At 37.8% G+C, this 24,945-nt stretch overlaps 1 protein-coding gene and 1 long non-coding RNA gene across 4 annotated transcripts in view; one reads left to right on the forward strand and one right to left on the reverse strand.

Annotated features, from left to right (window-relative positions):
- Positions 1 to 24,945, reverse strand: part of GTDC1 (glycosyltransferase like domain containing 1) — a 312,493-nt gene that overhangs the window by 65,372 nt on the left and 222,176 nt on the right. For all 3 annotated transcript variants that reach the window (XM_058664455.1, XM_004577185.3, XM_058664456.1), the window contains one exon: positions 3,861 to 4,214. In XM_058664455.1, coding sequence (XP_058520438.1) covers positions 3,861 to 4,214 — 354 coding nt within the window. The remainder of the gene's footprint in view (positions 1 to 3,860; positions 4,215 to 24,945) is intronic.
- Positions 1 to 24,945, forward strand: part of LOC131480365 (uncharacterized) — a 52,442-nt gene that overhangs the window by 17,455 nt on the left and 10,042 nt on the right. The window contains exons 2-3 of the long non-coding RNA XR_009245438.1: positions 20,853 to 20,980; positions 23,548 to 23,711. This is a non-coding gene — a long non-coding RNA (uncharacterized LOC131480365). The remainder of the gene's footprint in view (positions 1 to 20,852; positions 20,981 to 23,547; positions 23,712 to 24,945) is intronic.

The raw sequence follows: 24,945 nt of genomic DNA on the forward strand, positions 1-24,945 counted from the left end.
GTGTCCATTATAATGTAGAGAATATTTACATAAAGGCTAGAGCTTGGCACAATGTAACAGTACTTGTGTAATAGTCAGAAACAATAGTTAAAATAACAACAGGAACTGCCAATTACTGTCTTATTTTTTTTAGCAAGTCTTTTCCTTTAAGTCATTTCTATTAACTGTGTCTTTGCTATGGATGTTTATAAGAAAACATTAAAGACTGGGTAGAAAGCAGAAAACGAATTACTCTGCAGAGAACTCAGCAACTCTGTTAAAATACTGTCAGTTATTTATCTACTGTCAGCAGAGGTTGCACACTATAATCCTTGACAAGCTCAGATTCAGAAAGACGGAAGAGAGGGGGCAAGCATCACATGTAAGGGCCTGTTCTCATGCACAGACATTTTAACACAGATTTAAAGCCAGAATGTATCTTCTAGAAAATGTCACTTTTGATTTTGATACATATCCTAGCAAGTAGGCTCTATATTTGGTTGACTTAGTACAAGATAAGTTAGAGGCTAACACTATATTTTAGACCATTCATGATCCCAGGGTGGAACTAACACAATGAGGTCAGCATCACTTCATTTTTAGCGTTGGCTACGGCAACTGCATGATTTCATGGGCATATGTTTTATGATAAGGAGAAGGGCTTTATTTTTGTTTAGTTAGGCAAGGGTGATGACAAGGTCTGAGGACCCTGTTGTCCTCTCCAGTGTCCATTTCTACTTTATGTTTACAGGGGAAACAATCAACGACACATCCTCCCCAGAAATGCCTTTTCTCTAGAACAAGACAACAGTGCAATAGACTGGAGCTGCCTATGCTAATCATACCTCTTGCCTTGTCTTCCAGCAGGTAGTTAAAACAGCTCCCGTTACTGACCAGGATACATCAAATGTGTGGGTTGGAGGGTGGAGGGGCTCAGACCAAGTGGGCTGAATAAGCAACACAACCTTGGTCATTTCTAGTAGAAACCATGGTTGCCTTCTGAATACATTTCATATTGACTGGTCAATTATTTCATTTCTACCCATATGATCAGGGGTCTAAATAAATGTGTGCTTGTAGCTAGGGATGTTTGATGAATGCTGAACCAGAATCTTAATTTTCTAATTCATATTCACCAATTAAAAATAAGCTGTATTTTTATGAGCAAATTTACATAAATCAGATGATAAAGCATGTACCACTAAAGGGTAGGAGTTCAGCTCACAACATTTGCATATATTCTCCTAAAGAAAATATAGGCATTTTAGATTTTCATTGAAGAGTCTTGCTGCGCTGGAACTCTAATGGGCTTAGAACAGTAAATTTTGAAGAAACTGATTGCTACCCCTGTAGCTAGTAAATGTCTGCCTAGACCCAGTGGCATTTGAAAAAAGTGTTTTATCATAAAATTATCCCAGCAGAGTCCATTCTGCAAGATAACATCATCATCATCATCATCAGTACTCCATGCAGGACCCAACAGCTCTGGCACAATATTGCCAGTCATTTATCTGTTGTCAGCACAGGTTACACACTGTAATCCTTGACTGCCTCGGAATTAGAATGTCTTTGATGTCCCCACAAGAGTTTTTTGCCCGAAGGCTTTACCAATGCTCGGCGGCTCAGTGTTTATTCCTCGTAATCTTCCTCTCATCTCCAGGCTAGCAGTGACAGATGGTTATGGGCACACAATAGTATTAAGAGTTTGATATTTTTTTTATGCTGTGCTCTCTGTACAACAAATAGCTATCAGACGCGGGCCAGAGAGCTGACATGGCTCGCTTAGGTAATGGCAAACAAACAGCTCGGGTTGATGCTTTCTGTCATTTCCCCTCCTAACCCTGCTTGTTTTCATTGTATACTCTCAAAGGTAAACTATATTAACCTTATAGACTGTTATTAAAAAGATATATCTATATGAGCATAAAGTGCTTTTCTTTTCTCTTTTTCTTACTCTTTTGATTATGAAAGTAATACTGCTGACATATTGAACAAATATCGAATGTCAACATAAATTTTTAGTGTGTGATAATATCCCCCTTCATATAGCTGTGTGTCAGGCGGGAACCCATGGATGATGCATAGCAGTAAATAACCCAAACAAAATTAGTTCTCTTGTCAGCTTCTACCTTGTATGTCCCCAGGCATCAGTAAAATTGACTGCACGCTAGATTTTCAAAATTAGCCCTAATGTTAGCTATGTGTCTGGCAACCTCCAAGTTTCCAATGTTCTACTATATTACCCGTAAGGATGAATGTGTTACTTTTATATTTTGGCATTTACTCTTGCTGATGCGGCTTTTTCCCCTCTTCTCCAAATTAAAAATAATTTAGCTTTAACAATAAGAATGTTCACAAACATAATGCTGCATCTCTTTAAGCAACTAACTTTAGGCAATTAAATTAAATTAAAGCAAAAATATACAAAGGAAGAGAGGGAATTATTCAATTTAATATTGTTAATTTTATTAACATAACTCTGTCTTATTTCGCGCAAACTATTGAATACCGTGCTTCTCATTCTTTCTCCTGTATTGCTGTTTTGTAGCAGCAGGCTGCAAATTATTTAGTTGAATGTTTTGATACATAGCCAGAACCAAACTTTCTAGAACTGATTTTCCTGCAACAAAGATTGCTTCAGAAATGACCAAAGATAAGCAGAAAAAAGGAAAAGCTTTCCAGCAGGTAGTAAATGGTAACATAGATTTTACCTTGAACACGTTAATCTCAGCCAGTACTGCAGAATTTGAAAAAGACATAAATGGATACTGAACACTGAAACGTACCAAGTAAAACATGAGTATGGGTTACAAACAAACGTTACTGCCTTAGAAAGGCACTGCTGAAATGCTGGACTCATGAACACACAAATCCAAAGCATGCTGCACGTCAACTTTCAATATCTAAATTTCACATTCATACACTTAGAGTCGAAGACAAAAATCCCTTTAGGTACCAGATGCTGCAGATCAATTGCGAGAGCTTCTGGAGTTTTCATGTGCCGGAAGTCAAATCCCCAGCAAAGGCGCTTTGCCCGGCCGGTGTGGTGTGCTTATTACTTCACCTGCAAACAGTGGCTCTCGGAAAATCAGACCTAATGATCAGCCCCGCATTTCCGCAATAAAGAGACCATAATCTGTGGGGGAGGTGAACTCTAATCAGGCCACATGCAGATTAAACTAACTGGGAGGAATAAAAACTAGATTAAAATGTTCGTACTTAATACCGGAAGATTATCGGGACATTTTACCTCCTTAAATCCTAATTTATAGGAGCCAGGGTTAAGTTTATGAGTTTATATTCAGAGGGATTATGTGCTGCAGTTGATTTCCCCCTGTTTAGAAAAGACTTGGCTAGAAAGTATTTTGCTTAGCACAATGCAGAGGCATTTGGGAGAAGGGACAACATTTCAAATGTACTGATACATATCATGACTAGCCAAACAAAGCCACCCAGCTGAAACTGGTCAAAGGAGTAAAGAATGGAAACTGTTCTGTTTTAATGGCTAAAATGCTTTATCAGTGTGTATACACAAGACAGGTTTGTGATAAACATGCTTGCATAAGTGTATAAAATGGATTCCAATTTTTCTAATTTGAAACTTCTTGAGCTAGATCGTATTTCTCCGAAGTGCTTTGCCACTATTGTTAGTAGACCAAACTACTTCATAGAATTATTTGTAATACCAGTGTAATCTGGGCACACAACGGTTAGCATAAAAACATGGAACAGTGTCACATTGGCACCACATTGGAAGTATCACCACATTAAAATGATCTTTTCTAAAGCTATAATTAAAGCAAATTAACAAGTTGGTCATCAGATTATATTCTTTCTTATTGATTTGATAACTCCTATTAAATTTGCACATTTTCACTTACCACCTATGAGGCCAGACAATGTGCAATGGTCTTTGTTGGTTATCAACTTCACCCAAAATGCGACAGGGAGTAAGAGTCAGATTTCGCATAGTTTCTCCAAGATGAGAGCTTGAAGTAGCTGATGAGTTGGACTTTGCCAAGCCTGTCTCCTGCACCAATGAGTTACCTAGCATTTCCTCTTGTGCAACCTGCAGGCCAGGCTGTACATCATCCTGTGATTTTACATTCTTCTGTGTATTCCCAGACTCTCTTGGCTCTCTCTGGAAACGAGGGCCCATGGATGGAGGAGTATCACCATTTTCTTTAAGGCTGAGCATCTTCTGCAGATGGGCTCTTTTGTGCTTGGGCATGAATCTGTCACAAAAAAGAAGGCAACACATTTTTAGTGAAAGAAATATGTAAAATGTGTCCTTTATTTTCCTGTAAGAACATGGTAATTTTAAGACTAAGTAAATATAGAAACATTATAACAAAAACTCTAGAAAAAGTACAATAGTTGTTCAAAAGTTTAAAATTAGTCTGGATTGTCTTTGAATGGTATCCAGAATTTCTATGGCCATAGACGTATACTACATATCCCATAAAACCTAAACATGAAAGAGATGAAGATGACCAGCTGCTTTCCTTTTTTACATCTTTCTAGACTTCCATTTCAGGTTTCAAATCAGCACATGGTCAAGCATTTACTTTCGAGTTACTTGTTCATTATCCTAAAAAACTGCTTAAAATTTCCATTTCTGCTCAAATGGCTGTTTTGTATTTCTGGGCACTTGTGTATCTTTTCATTGGGTAGACAGTGCTAATTTCTGAAGTGTATTTCAATATCTTTTTCATTATTTTCTCCAATATTTCCATAATGTTTTGTCATATTGAGTTCAATATCTGTTACCAGTAGGTGGAGAATCTAAATCCATATTTTAAAAAATGATTCTATTGTCCCCTAAATCCCATGAACTACACAAACAGAGGATCAATTCTCAAGAATACTGTGGAGTGAACCATCAGCACTTAGAAAAGAGAGGGTGAGAGATACTTGAACAGCTAAAATATGTTGGAACATACTATATGTACGATAGACACTTCTTAAACTTTGGGGAACCAAAGATTAATTGGGATTTCAGGATCATCAGTAAAGACTGAGAGAGACTTTTAGTCTATTTAATTGAAAAATTTTACAAATGAACAAGAAGAATTTGGGAAAAGTTTGCTTGAAGGAAAAGGGGAGTGAAGCAGCATCAACTCTTCAGGGATTAGCATGCAACCCACAGATGCTGGATACAGGCTGCAATTTGAAGTCTGTGGCCATGGAGGCACTCAAACAACTGAATGCTTCTTTTGAGTTCCTGAGGTTCAGCCAGAGCCTTGGCCTCTTACCTCCATCTGTGAAATAACTGGAGAAATGGCCAATATATGCATTTAGTAACAGTTAGAAAAGAAAAAAATTATGGGGGTTGGGGAATGGAGAGTAACAAGGAACATTTAGAAGAGTAGAAAGATAATTCAAGAGAGTATCAACATCCCTCACTGAATGCATGAAAAGGAAAATTAAGAATCAGAAAAAAAAATGTGTGAAAGTGGGTATAAATCACTAAAGCAGTGCTACAACAACAGAGGAAAGAAGCCTGGTGCCTTATCATGCCCCAGTGACTGCAGGTTAGTATTTGGGCACGAGAAAGACAGAGGACAGGTAGAAAGTGGTGGGGAAGTAAAGGCTGAATTTTAAAGATTTATTTATTTATTTATTGTTGGAGAAGCAGATTTACAGAGAGAAGGAGAGACAGAGAGAGAAATATCCTTCTGTCTGCTGGTTTACTCCCCAGATGACAGCAATAGCCTGAGCTGAGCCGATCTGAAGCCAGGAGCCAGGAGTTTCTTCCGGGTCTCCCATGTGGGTATGGGGTCACTAGTCTTTGAGTCTACTGGTTTAGCCAGGCCATCAACAGGGAGGTGGATGGGAAGTGGAGCAGCTGTAACAGGAACTGGCGCCCATATGGGATCCCAGAGCATGCAAGGCGAGGACTTTAGCCACTAGGCTACCACATTAGGTCTGTAAAAGCTGATTTTTTTTTAAAGCATATGGATATAGGGATACTCATTGGTTAATATTTGATAGGGAAGGAAGCAGAATTCAAAAGAAATAGAAAAGTCTTAACAGATGGAAGTTGAAAAACAACATAACATGTGGTTACCAGCAAGATTCTTTGTGTGTGTTGGGTGGAAAGTAGGGCCTTTGAAAAAAGAGCAAACTTAGCTTTCTTGCAAAGCTAAGCAAAGTTGGAGAGAAAAATAAGCTGGAAAAAAATAAACAAAGCAACCAAACCATTTTAAATGGCAGGTGTGACAAATATGAGCTTGTGCTACTGAAGCTAGGGCAGATCAGCTTTTTCAGGAGAGGTCAATTGAGGCTGGTGCTGTAGCGTGGGGCATCTGAGTGTCTGCCTACGGTGCCAGCCTCCCATGTGGATGCTGGTTTGAGGCCTGGTTGCTCTACTCCTGACCTGGGTCTCTGCTAACATCTTGGGAAGGCAGCAGAGGATGGCCTTAGTCCTCAGGTCCTAACCACATGCAAGACCTGGAAGAACACCCTAGCTCTTAGCTTCAGGTCAGCCCTGCTCTGTTGCAGCCAGTTGGAGAACGAACCAGTGGATGGAAGATCTTTATCTCTCCTTTTCTTCTGTAACTCTGCCTTTTAAACAAAAATAAATAAAACTTTAAAAAAGTGAGAGAGATGAGTAGAGGTGGCAATAAGGAACTGGCACAGTCATTGTGGAGATGGGTATATGTCATTTATCAGATCTGACAACAACGGCTGTTGAGCAACACTAGGGAAGACTGGAGATGCAAGGTTTTTGGTTTTTGTCTGCCTTATAACTTCCAGAATCAGAAGCCATGTTTTGGAAACATCTATGGTTGTTTTATAAAGGTCTTTGAATGTTTGGTCTGATTTCAAATGTATTTATTTTTATTGAAAGTCAGATTTTGAAGAGGGAAAGAGACAGAGAGGAAGATACTCTGACGGTATACTCCCCAACTGACCACAATGGCCAGAGTTGAACCAATCTGAAACCAGGAGCCAGGAGCTTCTTTCGGGTCTCCCATGTGGGTGTAGGGTCCCAAGGCCTTGGGCTGTCCTCCTCTGCCCTCCCAGGCCACAGTCAGGGAGCTGGATGGGAAGTGGAACATCTGGGATTAGAATTGGTGTCCATATGAGATTTCAGCACATGCAAGGCGAGGACTTTAGCCACTACACTATCACATTTGGCCCTGAATTCAAATATCTTGAGAAAAATCAAGTAGATACAGAAAACCCCCGCACACCCCAAGAAATTAATAATAATTATATGAAGATAGATTTTAAAAAATCCATAAGAATGGCACTTACTCCTAGTGTGCTCTCAATAAATAAGTACTTGATTTAAAATGGAAAGAAAGTTGAGTATTTACAGACTTTAGATTCAGACTGTGTGGATTCCAAATTACTAAGGGAACAAACTAACTTCCTTCCTGAAACACAAGTAAAATTCTGAGATCTAAAGAACTTCTACAAAACAAGAAAAACTTCCCTTTAATCGTCATAAAAGGTAACAAAAAATGACTAAGACAATTTCTTGCAACAATAAAGCAAGAGAAGTAACCTATTATTTTATCTCAGATAAAAACTGTCCAGTAAACTTCAAAAGGATTTTAACAGAATTACTAAGTTTGTGTGTGAAGGATTTGCAATAAAGAGGAAAATAAAAAAAAAAACAATCAAATGAGCACTGAAATAATGTATCTTTCTTTTAGAAAAGAGTATCATGACCCATCTTACTCATAAAATCCATTTATGTTGGATAGCATGTAAGCAAAATTTCAATTAAAAAAGATAGGTGATGGGGTTAAAGGCAATGGAGATTGTTCACTAACAAGGAATTTATGTGTGGGCAAGGTGCTTTTATTCAATACATTTCTAAAAGTTCTGAAGGATGAATAAGATCAATGTCATAAAGAGACAGCTGAATAGCAATCTATAGCTATTTTAAGGTATATGGAACATGGCTGAATATAAACCAAAATTGAAATGTCTATGAGGAAGTCACAGGTTTCGGTCGAGAACCTGCATTTCCCTAGTAACATATTGGTTAATCAATACCACATCAATTAATGCCATAATGTTGTAAATGGTTGTAACTATTATGTTGGGTTTTTTACTTGATTGGGATGATACTCTGCTGGTTCCACCTTCAGACCAGAGATGGTCTCACCAAGAAGCCATTGAACTTACCAGGACAATAAGATGCTGGACTTTATGATTGGTCAAAATCTCCAATGAAAGAATCTCAACTGAATTTGAACTATGGAAATGCAACAAGGTGGAGCAATCCACCGTGGCGGGGGGAGGGTTTGAGGAGGGGCGGGGGAAATTCCAGCGCATAAAAAAAAATGTGTCACATAATGCAATGAAATTAATAAATAAAAAAAGATCAATGTTATAAACATGGTATACATGACTTCATAGTGAATAAGACCCAGAAAGAAGCAGAACAAGGAATTATGGTAATCAAAGCAACTTACAAATTGCTTTAAGTTGAAGTCATGAAAGTAGACGTTGAATAAAAGCGGGATGGATATAAAACACTACTTAGATCATTCTGAGTTTGACAAGAAGAGCAGGTGCTGATAATATGATTCAAAAAAACTGATGCTGCTTAGTCCTGGATGCTATTACACAGGGAAGCAACCCTACATGTGCTAGGCTAAAGCAATGTGCCAATGCTAATGTCTTCTAGGCACCTGAGAACTGTGTACACTTGAAAATTAGAGAGTTCTTAGAAGAGCAATAATAATGATTAAGGCAGTGGAAAAACTGATTTATGAGGACAGATTAAAGGAGCTAAGTATGAATAGCCTGGTGAAGTGACAACTAGAGGGGTGCATAATAGGAGTCTCCAAGGAAAAGAATAATTATTTAGCCTGGTACAAGGGGTACATCACTAGGAGTAATGAGATGAAATTAAGAATGGGAAAATTTAAGCAGAATTTCAAGAAAAACTCCCTCACGGTATAATTTATTAGCTCACAGAATAAATTCCCTATGGAAATGCTACAACTAGGAGAACTTAATAATAGCACTGGACAAAAATACCAATAAATAATATAGATAACAATCCAATCCCTGAAAGAAGGTGATTATGAACTATGCTTTCTTTGCTCGTAATATATTTTCACATTTTTCTTTAATGGATTTTGTTTATTATAGTGATTGCCAACCAAAGAAGGATTCAGGAAATTAGCTGAATCTAGCAGAATGCCACCTTGAACTGGGGGAAGTAACCAACACTTGAAGTTTTCACACACTCTGCAGCAATAAGAGAGAAACTGAAATGATTTTTTTACTGTTTTATTTCAATACGACTGGTCTTGAAACCAACTGGACAGATGCATTGTTAACATTTCTAAAAACAAAAAAAAGTTTCATCCACCATCCCACACAAAGCCTATTCTGATCTTCCATCATAAACTCATATTTTCATAGACATGTTTAATATAAATGTATTGCCATAATAAAAATAAAAAACCCTTTATTTCAGCTTTTCTAAATGTAGCTCTATGGTCAATTACTTCACATCAATACTAAGATCAAATAGGCATAATACCTAACAAGCAGTTTGCTTAATAATAGTCACCGCACTAATTAACCCATCCAGAACATCCTTAATCAGACACTACTTATAATGTACAGTTAAGAGAAGCTTGGTAATACCATTCTATGCTAGAAAATATAATACTACATTAATGATTAGATGAAAACTGGCTTTTCTACACAACTGTTCGTATTATCCTGGCATTAACTCAGAGAAGTGCCTATGCAAATAGGCACATGTCTGAACATTTCCCTTTTCTTTCCCGGCTCCAACTCTGATGAAGGTGATAATGAGAAGAGAAAGGTCCTGAGGTATGGTATGGAAAGAAGAGTCAAAAGAAAAACAGCCTTTTACAGCACATGTCAAGCTCACAATTTAACAACCTGCACAATTCTCTTAATGAAATGCTACTGCCCGCCTTGCTCAAAATGTCTCCTTATTCTGAGTCTCTCAGAATTTTCATTGGAATCTGTTTTCTGCTCTTAGAAATTAAACAAACAAACCAAAAATACCCACCCAACTGCACCATTTTTCTAACCAACAGCCAAGATCTCAAGCAGAAACAAAGTGTTTTTAACCTGTCACCCCTTGAGATCTTTTCCTCTGTCCCTCTGTCCCCAACTATGGCTCCACAGGCAATGTCAGAAAACCCAAAATTGCATCAGGAAATGATTAAAGACACAGCTGAAATGAGTATTTTCTAGGTCTGAATGTACATCATCACCTCCCACACATTTAAACACATAAACCAAGAAAGTTGGGCCCACCGGAATGGCCAAGCACCTTACTCAGATAGGCACAAGATAAAACTAGATTTGAGAGAAAATTTAAATGATGCTATGATTGATGGTAAGCAAAGGCAATTGTCTAGGCACTTTCGCTTACTTCTGCTCAAGAGGTTAGTTTATCTGGAGTTGACTAATATAAGTAGCCTAGAGGAAGATATTATGGGTGAAGCAAGGCAAGTAAATTTTGGACATTCACATTGACTGATGTGGTGTTGAACAGTGTCTCTTGGATGAAGGGTACGTCCTGGTAAGATGCACTGCTCACAACCGCTTTTGGGAGCTATTTTGATAAAAAGTACATAATTTAGTAAGGTCAATATATGTAACCTAAGAAATAAATGTTCATAAATGAAAGTCCATAGACAAAGATGAACAGTCTTACTTCTCACAAGAGATTTGGAAAGCAAGCTGAGAATTGCAGGATGATTGAGAAGGAGGCAGGGAAGTGTGTGTGTGTGTGTGTGTGTGTGTGTGGAGAGAGAGAGAGAGAGAGAGAGAGAGAGAGAGAGAGAGAGAGAGAGAGAAGAAAGGTGAGAAAGAGAAAGAGAGCTAGAATTTGTGCATTTGATTAATGACGACTGCAGAGCTGAGTTAATACAGAGCAGGCAAGGAGGAACTCTGGTGAAGATCTGCACGTCTGATGTTTATGGCTCGCATGTGGAGAACAAGGAGCATGGCTACTACAGTGCATTCTTTAGACTGGAGTGTCACAAGGTGTAGTCTGTGTAAGACTAGTTCCATGCGACGCATTAGGGTATTGCTCTAGAGAACATTTTGTGGAATAATAAGTCTGACAAATGATGGGCTGACCTTTTCACTACGTATTATAAAAAAGCATGCATTACTATAAAATGCTCATTCATTCACTGTTTTGCTCATTCAATAAGTATTTATTAAGTACTTACTATGAAATGGGGATATATGTATGTATATTGTCCAAACCTAAAATTCTATTTAAGAAGAAGCCTGACTTCTGTAGCTCTTTTCTTCCTGTACCTGTGCCCCCTCTCCCACTATTCTCAGGAAGTAGCATCTGAAGAATGCCTGGTCAAAAAATACTTTAGATAATGCCATGTGACACCTTAGGGGTACACAGTTAGGGTCTGAAAAGCTTGGAGGAGCCAGACACATGGTGGCATAGAGCAGAGATGGGAGAAGGAATGGGGAAATGCATTCACAAAAGAAAATGATGAAATCCCAGAGGCCATAGACTAATGTGACATTCAGGGTAGAAACAAATAATCTGAAAAAAAAATGGGAAAATCCATGAAAAAAAAATAGAGAGGAAGATGATTCAAGGATAATAAAGAAGATAGGAAAAAAAATCAGCCATTATTTAAATGACGTCTTTGGATTCCTGGCTGGAAACCCACTGAAGTGAAAGGAAACAGCAACAAAAAAATAACTTTCCCCCTCTTAACTTGGAAAACACAATCAGGGAATTCAGTGATCTAAATCTTGGATGATTTATAACAAAAAATATTCATTGTTGTGTTGGAAATTAATTACAAAATTAACATTTTTAGAATTTTGCCACATAAGCAAATATCAAAGATAATTTAAAAATTATGGCAGTCCACATGAGTCCAATATATTACTTATATGGTAAACAATTTATATAAACGTATAAAATGAAAAGCAGAAATCTTGAGCTAGCATTCTCATATGTATAGATTCACCTCCTATACGTCCTCATTCATTATTCTTTATTGACTAAAGGAATAGCAAGAAAATTGATCATAATCAAACTGAGGTACTTGAATACCACAACATTCAGCTGAGGGACAGACCTAGATTGCTTGACTAGTGGGTTACAGTCTCTCCTTCACTGCTGATGGATGAAGTGGTGCAAGTTTATCAAAGCTATTTAAGCAGGAAAATCCTGACAAAATATTGTCTGCATAAACTATACCACAGATGAACTCATCAAAATCTATAGGCATACATGTAGATGCTTTGAGGGACCACTGCTGCTGCTTGGGTCATATTATTTAGATGTTCAACAACTGGTGCCTGAAAGAAACTTTGTCTCCTATGGCACAAACTCTCCAAGCCACCACTGAATACTGAAAGTAATCCACGAGAATATGACAGACAAGAGATTTTTACTTGGATTATGAACAATCTGTGACAAGATAGGAAAACAGGACCCATAAAAAACTTACTGTAGGAGAAATTGCCTAGCAAGTACTACTTACTGTTCTGAGATACAAATACGTGCTTAGCCATATCTTCTCCTAAAGCTGAGACATGTTTGGGTACTTAGCAAAGACTTCCCACAAAGACTGTCCAAAACAGAAGCTGTGGCTTCCTCATCCTTGCCTTAAGACCCACATCACTTCCTCCATTTGCACCTTGGAATAGTTAGGGCATACGAACTATCGTAAGGAAAAGATGGTTCTATTCCAATGAGCTATCCCTTTGTACTCTTTGTTTTTAAAGAGTTAGTCCCAACTGAACTGCTGATCTCAGAACCCCAACCATGAAGAGAAGTGCAGATTCCATGGTCTGACCACGGAGTGCAGGTGTCAAACCTGAGCCTTCTCAGAGGCTCAGATGGATCACTGGACGGCAAATCCAGGTGCACATGGAAGATATGGTGGTCTATTGGAACCTGCAGAGGACACTTGGTACCACAACAGGACAGAGGACAGAACAAATTGATATCTACCTCAGCCATGTGTTGGCAGTGAAAATCTGGGCTAATGGAGATTCTGGGGTAGACTGTGTCAGCCAGTGGAGTCTGGAGAGATTTCATCGTGTTTGGAATGGTGAGACTGGCAGCAATTCAGAACTGTTGGACTATCAAAACCATCTGAGCAGTGCCCTCAGAGCATGTCCTACATCGGGGACCTGGGATGGGTGGGAGGCTGCGTGGGGCTTCTCCCTTTATTCTCCCCTTACCCAGATCTAGAAAAAATAATAATAATGTGGAAACAATGGTCTTTCCCACTTTCCTGTAGCCCTTGATCCTTTGTGCTCTCGTCAACCATGCAGATTATCAAAATAAAAGAGTACCCATTTTTTACTAAAATGACAGATTTTACAGAGAAAAGGAGAGACAGAGAGAAAGATCTTCCACCCACAAGTTCATTCCCTAAGTGGCCACCACAGCTGGAGCTGAGCTGATCTGAAGATAGGAGCCAGGAGTTTCTTTTGGTTTTCCCACGTGGGTGTAGCATCCTAAGGCTTTGGACCATCCTCCACTGCTTTCCAAGAGCATATGGGAAGTGAGGCAGCTGGGATATGAATTGGTGCCCATATGGGTTCTGGTACTTGCAAGGGGGAGGATTAGCCAACTGAGCTATCGTGCCAGCCTTCTGCTTTTATTTTCCACCATAATGTACAAGAATCATTTCTGAAAATTTAACACTTTCAAGATGACATCATTCATACCATGTTCTTACATATTCTCCTCTGGCAACACGGTTTATGTGATCATTATTGCTTAACCTAAATAATAATGCCTTGATTTTCCATTCACTTTTAATGTCCAGGTGTTTTAGATTGTATGTGTTGCTAATTTAACTGTCTGCTAGTATGAGCAGTTTTTCTTTTTCAACTTCACAAAATCGCCTTACTATATGAGCGCATGCCTCCCACACAGTGAATTTAAGGACCTTTTGAATGTATGAGAATAAGAAAAGCTACTTTACATATTGCCAGAACAAATGTTTATCAGAACCAGAGCCATCCTTGCTACCATATGTATACTCAATTCTCTCCATCACTACTCTCACTCCAGAAAGAAATCTCTGTAAGAACAAAAACAAAGCTCTTCCAATTAGACAAGGTTTACTCTACAAATTCAACTAACAGTTAGGCAAAGTCATAGGCTCAACTGCAAACAGGGAAACTACTTTTTCACCTCCATTCTTGCATACACTCTACTCTGTGGTAGGCAATTCCCTCAGTCACTTCTCTGAACAGCTCAAGCCAGTCCCTCACTTCCCACTGCTATTAGCCTATCTCGGAACTGACCCTACCTTTTATCCAGACTTGATTCATGTTAGGGTTTTCATTATTTATCTTGTTGGAAATGTCACTTCTCACAATGCATCAATTACCTTCTATGCTAACGTGTCATAGCTTTCAAAAGAAATGATATCTCAATTCTAAGCAACTATTTACAAATGGGATATGTTCAGACACTATAATAAGCTCTGGAGAATATTTAGCGGTACAGAGAGTTGGCAGAGTAATTGTGACTCAGTTGGTTGAAGGGGAGAACCCAGCCTGTGTCATTACACAGGATTGCCTTAGTGTTTCTGCTTTTTGAGCTTATTTGAATCATTTTACTTCTTTGAATTTCAATTTCCTGTTTCACTTATATACACACATATATGTGTACATAAATATATGTGTGTATATATATATATATATATGTATATGTATATACATCACTTGAAAGGCAAAGTGACAAGACAGAGACTGAGATCTTCTGTGTACTGGGTCACTCCCCAGATGCTTGCTCAAACACTTGCCCCGATTTCCTAATTTTAGAATTCTGACAATCATCTGCTTTTACAAATTTCTTGAGAGGATTAAAAGGGGGAATTGTCTTGGGCAGGATGGATAGTACTAAGTAACTCTAAACTTTCTGTTCCCTTGTTCCTTCATGTAACATTCATGCTCACAGGGTAATTCTTAAGGCCATCTGGATAATACCGCATTCCCAAATCAGTAACTGAAGAGGTCCCCATGTCAAAAAGGTCAAAAGTATTCATTCAATAGATATGTAAATTCCTTACATGTGCAGGAAGTTGTGTTTGTATCTATGAAGCTTTAAGTATGTGTGTAGTGACGTTTCAAACAAACTTATTTGGTGTCCCAGCCTCTGAAAATGTAAGCTATCCCTATCTTCTTTAAACTAAACTGTAATTTACTGAACACCATACTGACATGTCTCAACTTCTCAAACTTCATAGTTTGCTGTTCATTTTTCCTATTTTGTGTGTCATGAGCAAAATTTCAAAAGACTTAATAAATTCACTAAGTTTAATTTAATGATGTTATGTAAAAACAAAACAAAAAACCATTTCCCTAATGTGGATCTGAAGTTATCTCATACCAGCAACAGGAGGAAGCTGTTTCATATGTATATGTTATTGACTTGCTGTCTTAAGGACTTACTTTTTTAGCAAGCAAATATTCTCACCACTGCATACTAGAAGAATAAAAAAAAAAAACGCCTCCTACAGCATCAACTAGCAGTGTAAGCAAACTATAAATGATCCTTGATTAAGTTTTCTGTTTCATGCTTTTCTTTATTTTAGAAACTATTATTTGGGAACTAAGACAGGGAAATGTTCTAGTACAGAAGAAATATACTTTCTAAACAATTGCAAGGGTTCTACTAGGTCATTTCAATTGGAGAGTGTCTGTTGGAATAGGCTTTTATTTTATTAGACCTTGAGATGGAAAAAAAGGAGGAAAGGGATAACATTGTGACAGAGGAAATCTCCTGAACATAAAAAAGCAATTTCTTATTGAATCTATGCTGATAGCAACAAAGAAGAAACTTCATTATTTTTTTCTAAAGGACACAAAACAAATAGGAATATAGGTAAACATGCATATTCATATATTCTCATGAATGAACTACATAATGGAAATTAGCATATCACAAGGTGAAAATATGTTGTACTAGGATTCTCTACTCCCAAATAAAAGGAAGACTCCCAAATGAAACTGTTAAATTTACCTGGAGAATATGATACTAGATTTTCTATCCACTGCTCATACCTACAATACCAAAACAGGAGAATGTTGGACTTGTCTTTTGCTGAAAAACTATATTAATGAAATAATATGGGAGAAAAACAGAGGGAGGAAGAGGAGGTAGAGAGGAAATTCCTATGCCTACAAAGCTGTATCATAAAAAATAATAATAAAATGTGTTTTTTATTAGCTAGCTATTAAAATCAATGAGATGTTAGGGAACTAAAAACAGGAAAAGAAATGGGGACCAGGTTTAGCAGTTACACTGCCTCAAACATTCCCATGCTACATCATTGTTGAGTTTGAATCCCAGCCCTGTCCTGATTTCCTGGTTCTAGATTCCTGCTAATGCACACCCTGGGTGGCAGCAAAGGATGGCTCAGTTAGTTGGGTTCCTACCACTTGGTGAAAGATCTGGACTCTGTTACTGACTCCAGCTCCGGCTGGTAGTATGTGGCCATCCTCAAGATAGGGCCATTCCAGGCTTTTGGTGACAACATCAGAGGATAGGAACTCTTTGTGTGTCTTTTCTTACCTATATGTTCTGCCTTTCAGACAGAATAAGCAACATTTTTTTAAACCAAGGATTAAATGTGTTTCAGTTGGTTGAAGCGCTGCCCATGACATTCTATATTGAATGTTTAGTTTGGGTACTGGCTGCTCTATTTTCTCATCTAGCTCCTGGCTGATGCACTTGGGAAGGCAGCAGAATATTTCAAGCACTTGGGGTTCTGCTGCCCCTGTGGGAGACTAGGATGGAGTTTGGGTTCCTGGCTTTGGCCTGGCGTACCCCCAGCCACTACAGCCATTTGGAGTGAGTGAATTAACAAACGCAAGATTACTCTCTCTGCCTCTCCCTCTTTGTCTCTAGTAATCTGCCTTTCAGATAAATCAATACATTCTTTTTTAAAATAGGAAAAAATTTCTTAAGTTTGTTCAGAAGCAAATATGTTACCTTTTTAAAAATGAAAATAAATTTAAAAATAGAGACTCAGGAAAGAATTTTTTTTTAAAACAAATTTGCATGACATTAAATAAAATTACTTAATTTTCTTAAGCCTGAGTCTGAATTGAGAATGAGATCAGTCCAACTTCTCACAGAATCAATTACCTTTTCAAAACTAATCATTACCTGGTAATTATGATTAACGGGCAAAATGACAGAAAGGCACAAGTAGAGCTCTAGCCACAGTGCCAGGTCTCAAAGTCACGGCTGTGCCACGTGCCAACGTCTGGGCGTGATCTTTTCTCCAAGTCTCCATTGTTTCATCTCGAACATGGAAATAAGAATGCAGCCTTGCAAGATTCTGTTTCTACATAGCTTGGCATAGACTGAGCACTTGTTCTTTTTATTATTCATAATAATGATGATGATGATCATTATATTTCATTGTTACCAAAGAGACACTAATCTTTCTCAAGAGTCCAGTGCATGCTAAGCCCTCTATGAAGCACTGACGCATGCCTCCTTTGATGTATCTTTCTTTTTATTTCTTACAAGTTACACTTTAGCCATCTATATAATGCAGGCAGTTTAAATATATGTTTTAAGATAACATGTTTTCTTTTTACTCATATGCTAATCAAAGATTTGCATTTACATCTAGGGACATATTAATTAGAAAAGGCCCAATGTTATACATTAAACAAATATATTTCTTTCATTTCCTTCTGATATTTCTTTCCAATGGTACATTCTTCTGTCACTTGCCCTGGTTTCATATTCCTCCATTTTTTTTCTGAGAGGTTTTGTTTTTCTTTTCCTTCTTAGAAAGGTACAAAAATAAAATTAAAATAAATCAGGAATTTTAAAACAACTGTTCCATTTCTCTGGGATATGAATAAATAAATGGTAATCAGAAATCCAGCATTTTTTCCCATTTCCTTTGCTTACTTGTAGCTTGAATAAATAAAAATTACTATCAAAGTCAATTCCCCAAACTACTGCCCTTTTCGTTGCTTCCATAGTAAGTGCTATGACACAGTGTTCTGATTCATTCCATGTTCTGATTCCTTATCCTTCTAATTTTTAAGCCACAGAAATTGGTCTTACTCAGAAATAAATATTAGAAGATTTAAGCTTGTTAATTTTACATTTGAAATAAACCCCTTGAGTACACAAAGGGAGTGTACAAACATTCAAATTTATTTCAGGTTTTCTATACTGTCTAGGATTTCTAAGTTTGGAAAAGGAGGAGTAAAAATATAACAGATGGATACATTTGAAATGTCTGACACTCTGGGCTATTACTAGACTATAAGCAAGGCTTGGAGGTAAAGAAAGGCCTTAAATACTCAGTGACAGCACCGAGCAAAAAAGATTTGCAGAATAAACATTCATTCATTATTCAACATAAAGTTAAAGGCCTACTCTGTGCCTGGTAGAACAGCAAACATGCCTTTATGAAACAAGCAATATGTTAGGTGCTCAGACTAGAGAAGAATGGAGTGATACAGACTGGGAACGCTGGTCTTAGGTGGGCGCAAGTACCAGGCAAGGCTGATTAGACAAGGTTAGCTCTATGTGAGGCTTCAGGGATGATTTCAAATCAGTCAGGCATGCAAATGAGAGGTGGGGTGTACTAAGAATACGTGCATATGCAAAAGGGGTCCAAGATACTGTCTAGATTCGAAAATTAAAATATGTTCAAATCAATCATCGAGTGGGCAGAGGTTTACAGGGGACTGGAGGTGTTGAGGCACAAAAGATGAAGCCAGAAAATAAGAAGGAGGAGGCCTAGAGGCCCTTAATAATCCAAGGAGGCAGACTGCAGCTCAATGAGAAGGTACGACTGAGCGACTGAGGCTGAACAGACAGGCTGGCAGCGTGTGAAGAAACGGCTGGGGCAGACATGGCAGAGCAGACACCAGCGTTTTATTTCTCTCATCTCTTGAAGCCCCACCAAAACAGTGATAGCCATTTAGGAATTTGTTTTTTAAGAAGCACAGAATAACAAAGACAAAAGCAAAAACTAGGAAAAAATGATAACAGAAAAGAAACGTCAACCAGGTTTCAGAAGGTAGGAAGCAGATGGGCTAGTGATGTTTGAATACAGAGGAGGAGGGAGAGGTAGTGTCTACAAGTGCATGTGACCGTGTGTGTGCACGCACGTGTGCATGTGTGTGGTGTCTGTCCTGAGGAAGCAGTTCATGTGCTTGGCAGAAACTCTGCAAGGCTTACAAACTGGCCATGCCAGGTGCTTCTGGAGGTGCAGTTACTGAGAAGAACCAAAAACAGAATAAACAAGAATAATTCAAGTGGCATTAGATTTCTTGATAGAATAGAAAGGATTCTAACACCCTTAGGTGAGCGAACAAGAGAAGTCATGTGCAAAGGTCAGAAACATGCTGGAGTCACCTCTCAAGAGGAAGTCCCAAACAGATAACGATGGGACAGAATCTTGAACGCCTAAGCGAAATGATTTTCAGTGTGAGATAGGATACAGCCACTTTCTGACACGCAAGGTCTTAACACACTCTCTTTTGCATCTTCCCTGTGGAAGGAGAAGGAGGAGGAGGTGGAGATAGAAGTTAGAGTTTGATCTAAGGACCGAGAAAATAACCAGTACAAATAGGAGCCGGCGAATCAAGGGTTGCAGGGAGATGGTTTCCAAGCAGAAATCTGGAAAAGATAATTTCTTATGTGCCTGACCATACTAGAAAGATGAATTAGGGATAGTGACAGAGGGTGGGAAAGGATTTATGATAGTGACGAGGAAATCAAGCAAATAAAACCAAAGCAATAATTAGTGCCAGTAACAATGAAGAGTTATTGAGAAAAGGAAACGTAATCACAGCAGACAACAAGGCTCAGCAGGGAACGCTTTCTATATAGTAAGAATTGATAAACATGGGTGACTCAACTCAAAGTGGACATGTGGTCATAAGGGATGGATATGGTATGAAGAAGTGTGTGTGTGTGTTTGAGCTAACTGCATCATCATTCCCAATGGTAGAAAGTCAATAGATCGTGGGACATTTTTTTTTTGAAAAATCAAAATTAGCAAGAAATGACTAACGAAAGTTTTGTCAGTGGCAGAATCTGAGGAAAAGATAGCACATGTGTGTAAGGGTAATAAAAATGTGGATGTTGCTTTTCAGTATTAACCCTTTCTGTAATTTCTGACCTTTAGAAAGTAAATACATAAACTTGCAATAAGAAATCATGATTTTGGGCCCGGCGCCATGGCTTAGCGGCTAAAGTCCTTGCCTTGAACATGTCGGAATCTCAATGGGTGCCGGTTTTAATCCCAGTAGCTCCACTTCCCATCCAGCTCCCTGCTTGTGGCCTGGGAAAGCAGTTGAGGACAGCCTAAAGCCTTGGGACTCCGCACCCGTGTGGGAGACCAGGAGGAATTGCCTGGCTCCTGGCTTCAGATCGGCATAGCACTGGATGGAAGATCTTTCTCTGTCTCTTCTCCTCTCTGTATATCCAATTTTCCAATAAAAATAAAAAAATAATAATTTTTTTTAAAAAAGAAATCATGATTTAACAATTTCATAAATTTCAAAGTAACAATTTAAGATATTGCCTCATATATTTTCTCACATTTCCATTTTGGAACTCCTATCAAATATATAGTGAATGACTATCTTTTAAAATCTTAAAATCACTTATTTTCAGTTTTTTGTATTTAGCAAATTCTTTTTACCTTTTAAGATTCAACTCTGGGTCACTGAATCTTTCTTCACAATCATACATTCCTTATACATCTTAGTTGATTTTGATGAATTTATAAGGCTCTAATTCATGTTTTAAAAATATATATATTGTTTTTTATGACATCTTTTTCATTTCTTGTATATTCAGTTTGCTTCATATACTATCAGTTGTTCTAAAATCTGTTTTTTCTTTTTAGTTCAGTAGTCCTGGTATCTGGTGTTCTTGAGAGCCTGATTTTATAATCTGGTCCAGCTTGCTAAAAATGGACTAAATGTTGGGTAAGAAACACAGGAAGAGAAGTGGTCTTGTGAAGAGGCAAAAAAGGTAAGTTTGCTTTTAGACATTTGACTGAGTTTCAGATACAGGAAAACATACGAATGGGATGAGGTTTGAACCTAAGTTTATCCTTCCTACAACTCCTAGCCACTTTTCTAAATTCTAAGATATTTACTTAAATTATTCAACAATCATCAGACATTTATAAAATGTCCACTCAAACTCAAATCTGTGTTCTTGTTGGAAAAAAAATTAGAATAAAAATGAGGTATTTTGGCATTATATGGCTGAATTTTCCAAAAGGAACAATATGTTATTTGTTTAAAGAGCACAACAATACAAAGTACTCTTTTAGGATATGGTGAATAATACTGTGAAGTTCAACATTATTTGCCATTTCATTATTGTTTAGTTTAAAATATTCCTTTTTGTTAAACGATTGGTTCATGAAAATGTGCAAATACTCTCAGTAGAGATACATGTCCATTCATAGTTTCTACTAATACTACCATGGGACATATTTACAGATATATACAAACATCTCTAAATAATAAAACCAGATGTGAGCAGAAATTGTACATCCTGAACCATATAATAAATGTTCTAGAAACAGTAATTCAACAGAGTCCTCATATGAAACAGAAAATTTTCTTACAGCTAAAAAGGTAATTTTTTTCCCCATAGTTTAGCTTTATGGGAAGTTTGCATCTTGATGGCTTGGGCTACCTTAAATTACTGCTTATATGATGAGACATGTCAATACACACCCTCTTATATGCATCTAATGTCTCAATATGTATGCTAGGGTATAACTCACTCCTAAGGATGTCAATGGTCAGATTATTCTAGAACTTGATGGTTTGGGAGTACAGACAGAAAATGGCCAGATGGCTATTTAAAACCAATCCATGTGTAGATGTATTCCAATACAGAATTACAGGCAACAAACCAATGGAATACCAGAAGTCTTGCTACAATACCTTTACCCAGAAATAATAGTTCAATTTTGTAGAATTTGAGTTAAAACAAATCTTCTTCTTTATATTCCTGTTATTAATAAATGAACAAAACAGCTATACTGCCTAGTAGGTTTCTGGCCTGCTGTTGAATGAAGCAGTGGTTGAAAGAAATAATACTCTGATATAAGGCAGTGGAAAGGGTTACGTATATACCATTGTAAGCTTTTCTAAGTCCTGATTGTTTTTGCACAATGATATACCTTTTGGGAGTTTGAGTATGTTTTATTTAGGTGGTTTGAAAATGTGAATTGGAAAGAGGTAAGGTTGGCTGAAGGGTAATTATTTCTTGATGGAAGAATACAAAAAGTATAAACAGCTCAGCTATTCCTTAAGCAAACTCTTCAGCTCTTCATTCCTGATCTACAATGCAAATAGTATACAAAATAAGGTTTCATTAAAGAGTGACTGTCACATCCACAGGAAAGCGAATGAAAACCTGCTAGGCAGTATTATTAGATATATTGAACTTGTTGTCACTAAGATCAACAAAATACTGCTTTGAAGGACTACACACTGTGACACAGAAATAGCTTTGCAACATGGAATAGCCCTTTGATATAACTTTTTTTTCATTTTATTGTAATGGGCTTATACCTCTGGAAGAAATGAATATCAATTTATGATGGCTTAGGTCACTATTAAAAAGTAGCACACTAATCAGAAAGCATCTGTGATAACCGACAATCCATTTGAATAGGAAGAAAAATTAGAATCTTTGCATCTTATGATATCTTCATAACATAAAGTAAATCCATGTCATAGGGTTTGGAGAGAGACCTTTCCCATCATCTTTGCATTTCAGCTGAACTTCTAATTCTGAGGATTAATACCTACAAATGCTAATCAGAGGTGCTGGGCACATCTCTGCAGGCTTTGATAAGCCAGACTATATCTGCCCTATGACTCTAAGCCTATCACTCTAGCAGCCTAACTGGAAAGGTAGAAATTCACAGGAGTAGAGGTGCTGCATGAGGAGTCTCACACATACAGGGATACCTGCCAGCAGGGCATCCTTGGATCACTGCCAAGCTGCTGAAACATAAAAGCCTGCCTCTTTCCACTCCTAGGACAGAGAATAGAAGTGGTCTCTGGAGGAACTATTCCCTGCTCCTTGAAATATTGGGCACAGATGGTGGTGATGGTTCTGGCTTTGAAATTCTAAAGGGTAGAGGGAGACTACTGAGATTATACTCATAGTAAGGCAAGGAGACACAGTGGCAAAGGCAGTGGTCTTCATTTTTATATTTTGGAAAGGAAAATATATCTTATTTTTTTTCCTTGTGGTTTTCAAAGAGCTGGTGTTGTACTGGGAGGACTTGCTTAAGATATCTGCCTTCTCAGTATGGGATGTGTTCCTAGAGCAGAACCGGAGATGGAAATGACTTAAAGTTACTAGATAAATTTCATCCATGAAAAAGACAGTACCTGTATGTACGGTCTCCACAGGTTTATTTCCAAAGGTAAACAGGTCATACTTGAGTGCTGTACAAAAGAGCAGCGTTTATTTTGCTATTGCCCAACAGAAAGCATTTCCTACCTAAGCAGTATCTTCAAAGAGCACTAGCTCTAACTAGTCACGCTATTTTTTCCTTTCAGCCCCTTTTCCAGTCTGTTTTCCACGTTGGAACCACAAATGGAGACAGAGGTGCTTGGCTTACTGAATAGTTTGGATTCTACGGTGGCCACAGAGGAAAGAGTTTGACTTTCCCTTCCACCAATGCCTTTCAGACATTCACTGAAATATGTTTTCTTCCCTACTGGTAAGCACTTGGGCAGATACCGTGGCTTCCTGTCTTGTGATTATTTTCTTCTGGTACTATTGGCATTGCTTTTCTCCCTCCCACACAACAATGTAGGAACAGGAAGGGCTTTCTAGAACATGGAGCTCAAAGTAGAAAATACAAAAGTAAAGAACACACTCCCAGTATAATGAAAGTCTCATAAGTATTGCTGAGAAGCAAACTGCAAAAGTATAAGGAATATCTGCAATTTGTAAAACACACAGTTAATCAGTCAAGTGTTAGAAATCAGTGGAGATCACTGTCAAGTCCAAAGAGATCTGCTACTATGAAACCTGGTAGGTGTGTGACTTTAGGCAATTTACTTAATATCTTTTGGGCTTTAATTTCCTCCTCCATGGAGGTGGGATTAATATGAATACATACGTCAGTGAGTTATGGGGAGAATTAAACAAGCTAATTTATGGAAAGCACTCAGCAGAGTGTCCAGCCAAGAGAATTTACTCAAATAAATGTCAGCTTTTTTTATCCTCACCACCATCATCAAATCTTCAAGTGGCAAGTGATGTGTACTAAAAATGAATTTACAAGCATTCTTTTTTCTATTTCATCTGTAATGGCATAGTTTTCCACAATGAGCAAGTGTCACTTTGGTAGGGAAATTACACAAATTATTTCAATTTAAAAAGGAAAAATAAAGGTAGCTGTGGGCCTCTGCCAATTTTGCACAGTAAAGGAAAGCAGTTGTGTGTTTCTTACTTGGGTTACAGTTAAAGAACCTTCTCAGTCTGTTATTTACAATATTTCTCATTTATTAAGTAGGCAAAATGTCTCTCTTCTAATATAGGCAAGAGCAAGGTCATTCATTCATGGAAATAAGTATCAGAGCCTGAGTTATACTTCCATTGATAGGTACACACAAACAACACACATGCAATACACATTGCTTACCCATAAACAGGCTCAATACACACAGAGAGCTTAAAAACCACAGAGAATACTCAGAGGAATAGAATCAAACATTTTGTTTCAGCTTTATGTCACACTGTCACATCAGGTTTTATTTGTTTATCATATCATCTCACTTACTGAAATGAAAAATTACTTGCAGAAATCAGTTTCTTTTACTAGCACCACCATTGATTCAGAGCACAATTTTATAAAAGTAAGGCAAATGGAAAGATACTGATGTCATAGTCAGATGAAGCAAAACCACATGAGAGGCCCTGGTTCTGGTGCTAATTTAGGTTCTATA

This window comes from Ochotona princeps, chromosome 5 (assembly GCF_030435755.1).
Source record: "Ochotona princeps isolate mOchPri1 chromosome 5, mOchPri1.hap1, whole genome shotgun sequence".
In the NCBI taxonomy this organism is placed as follows: Eukaryota; Metazoa; Chordata; class Mammalia; order Lagomorpha; family Ochotonidae; genus Ochotona; species Ochotona princeps.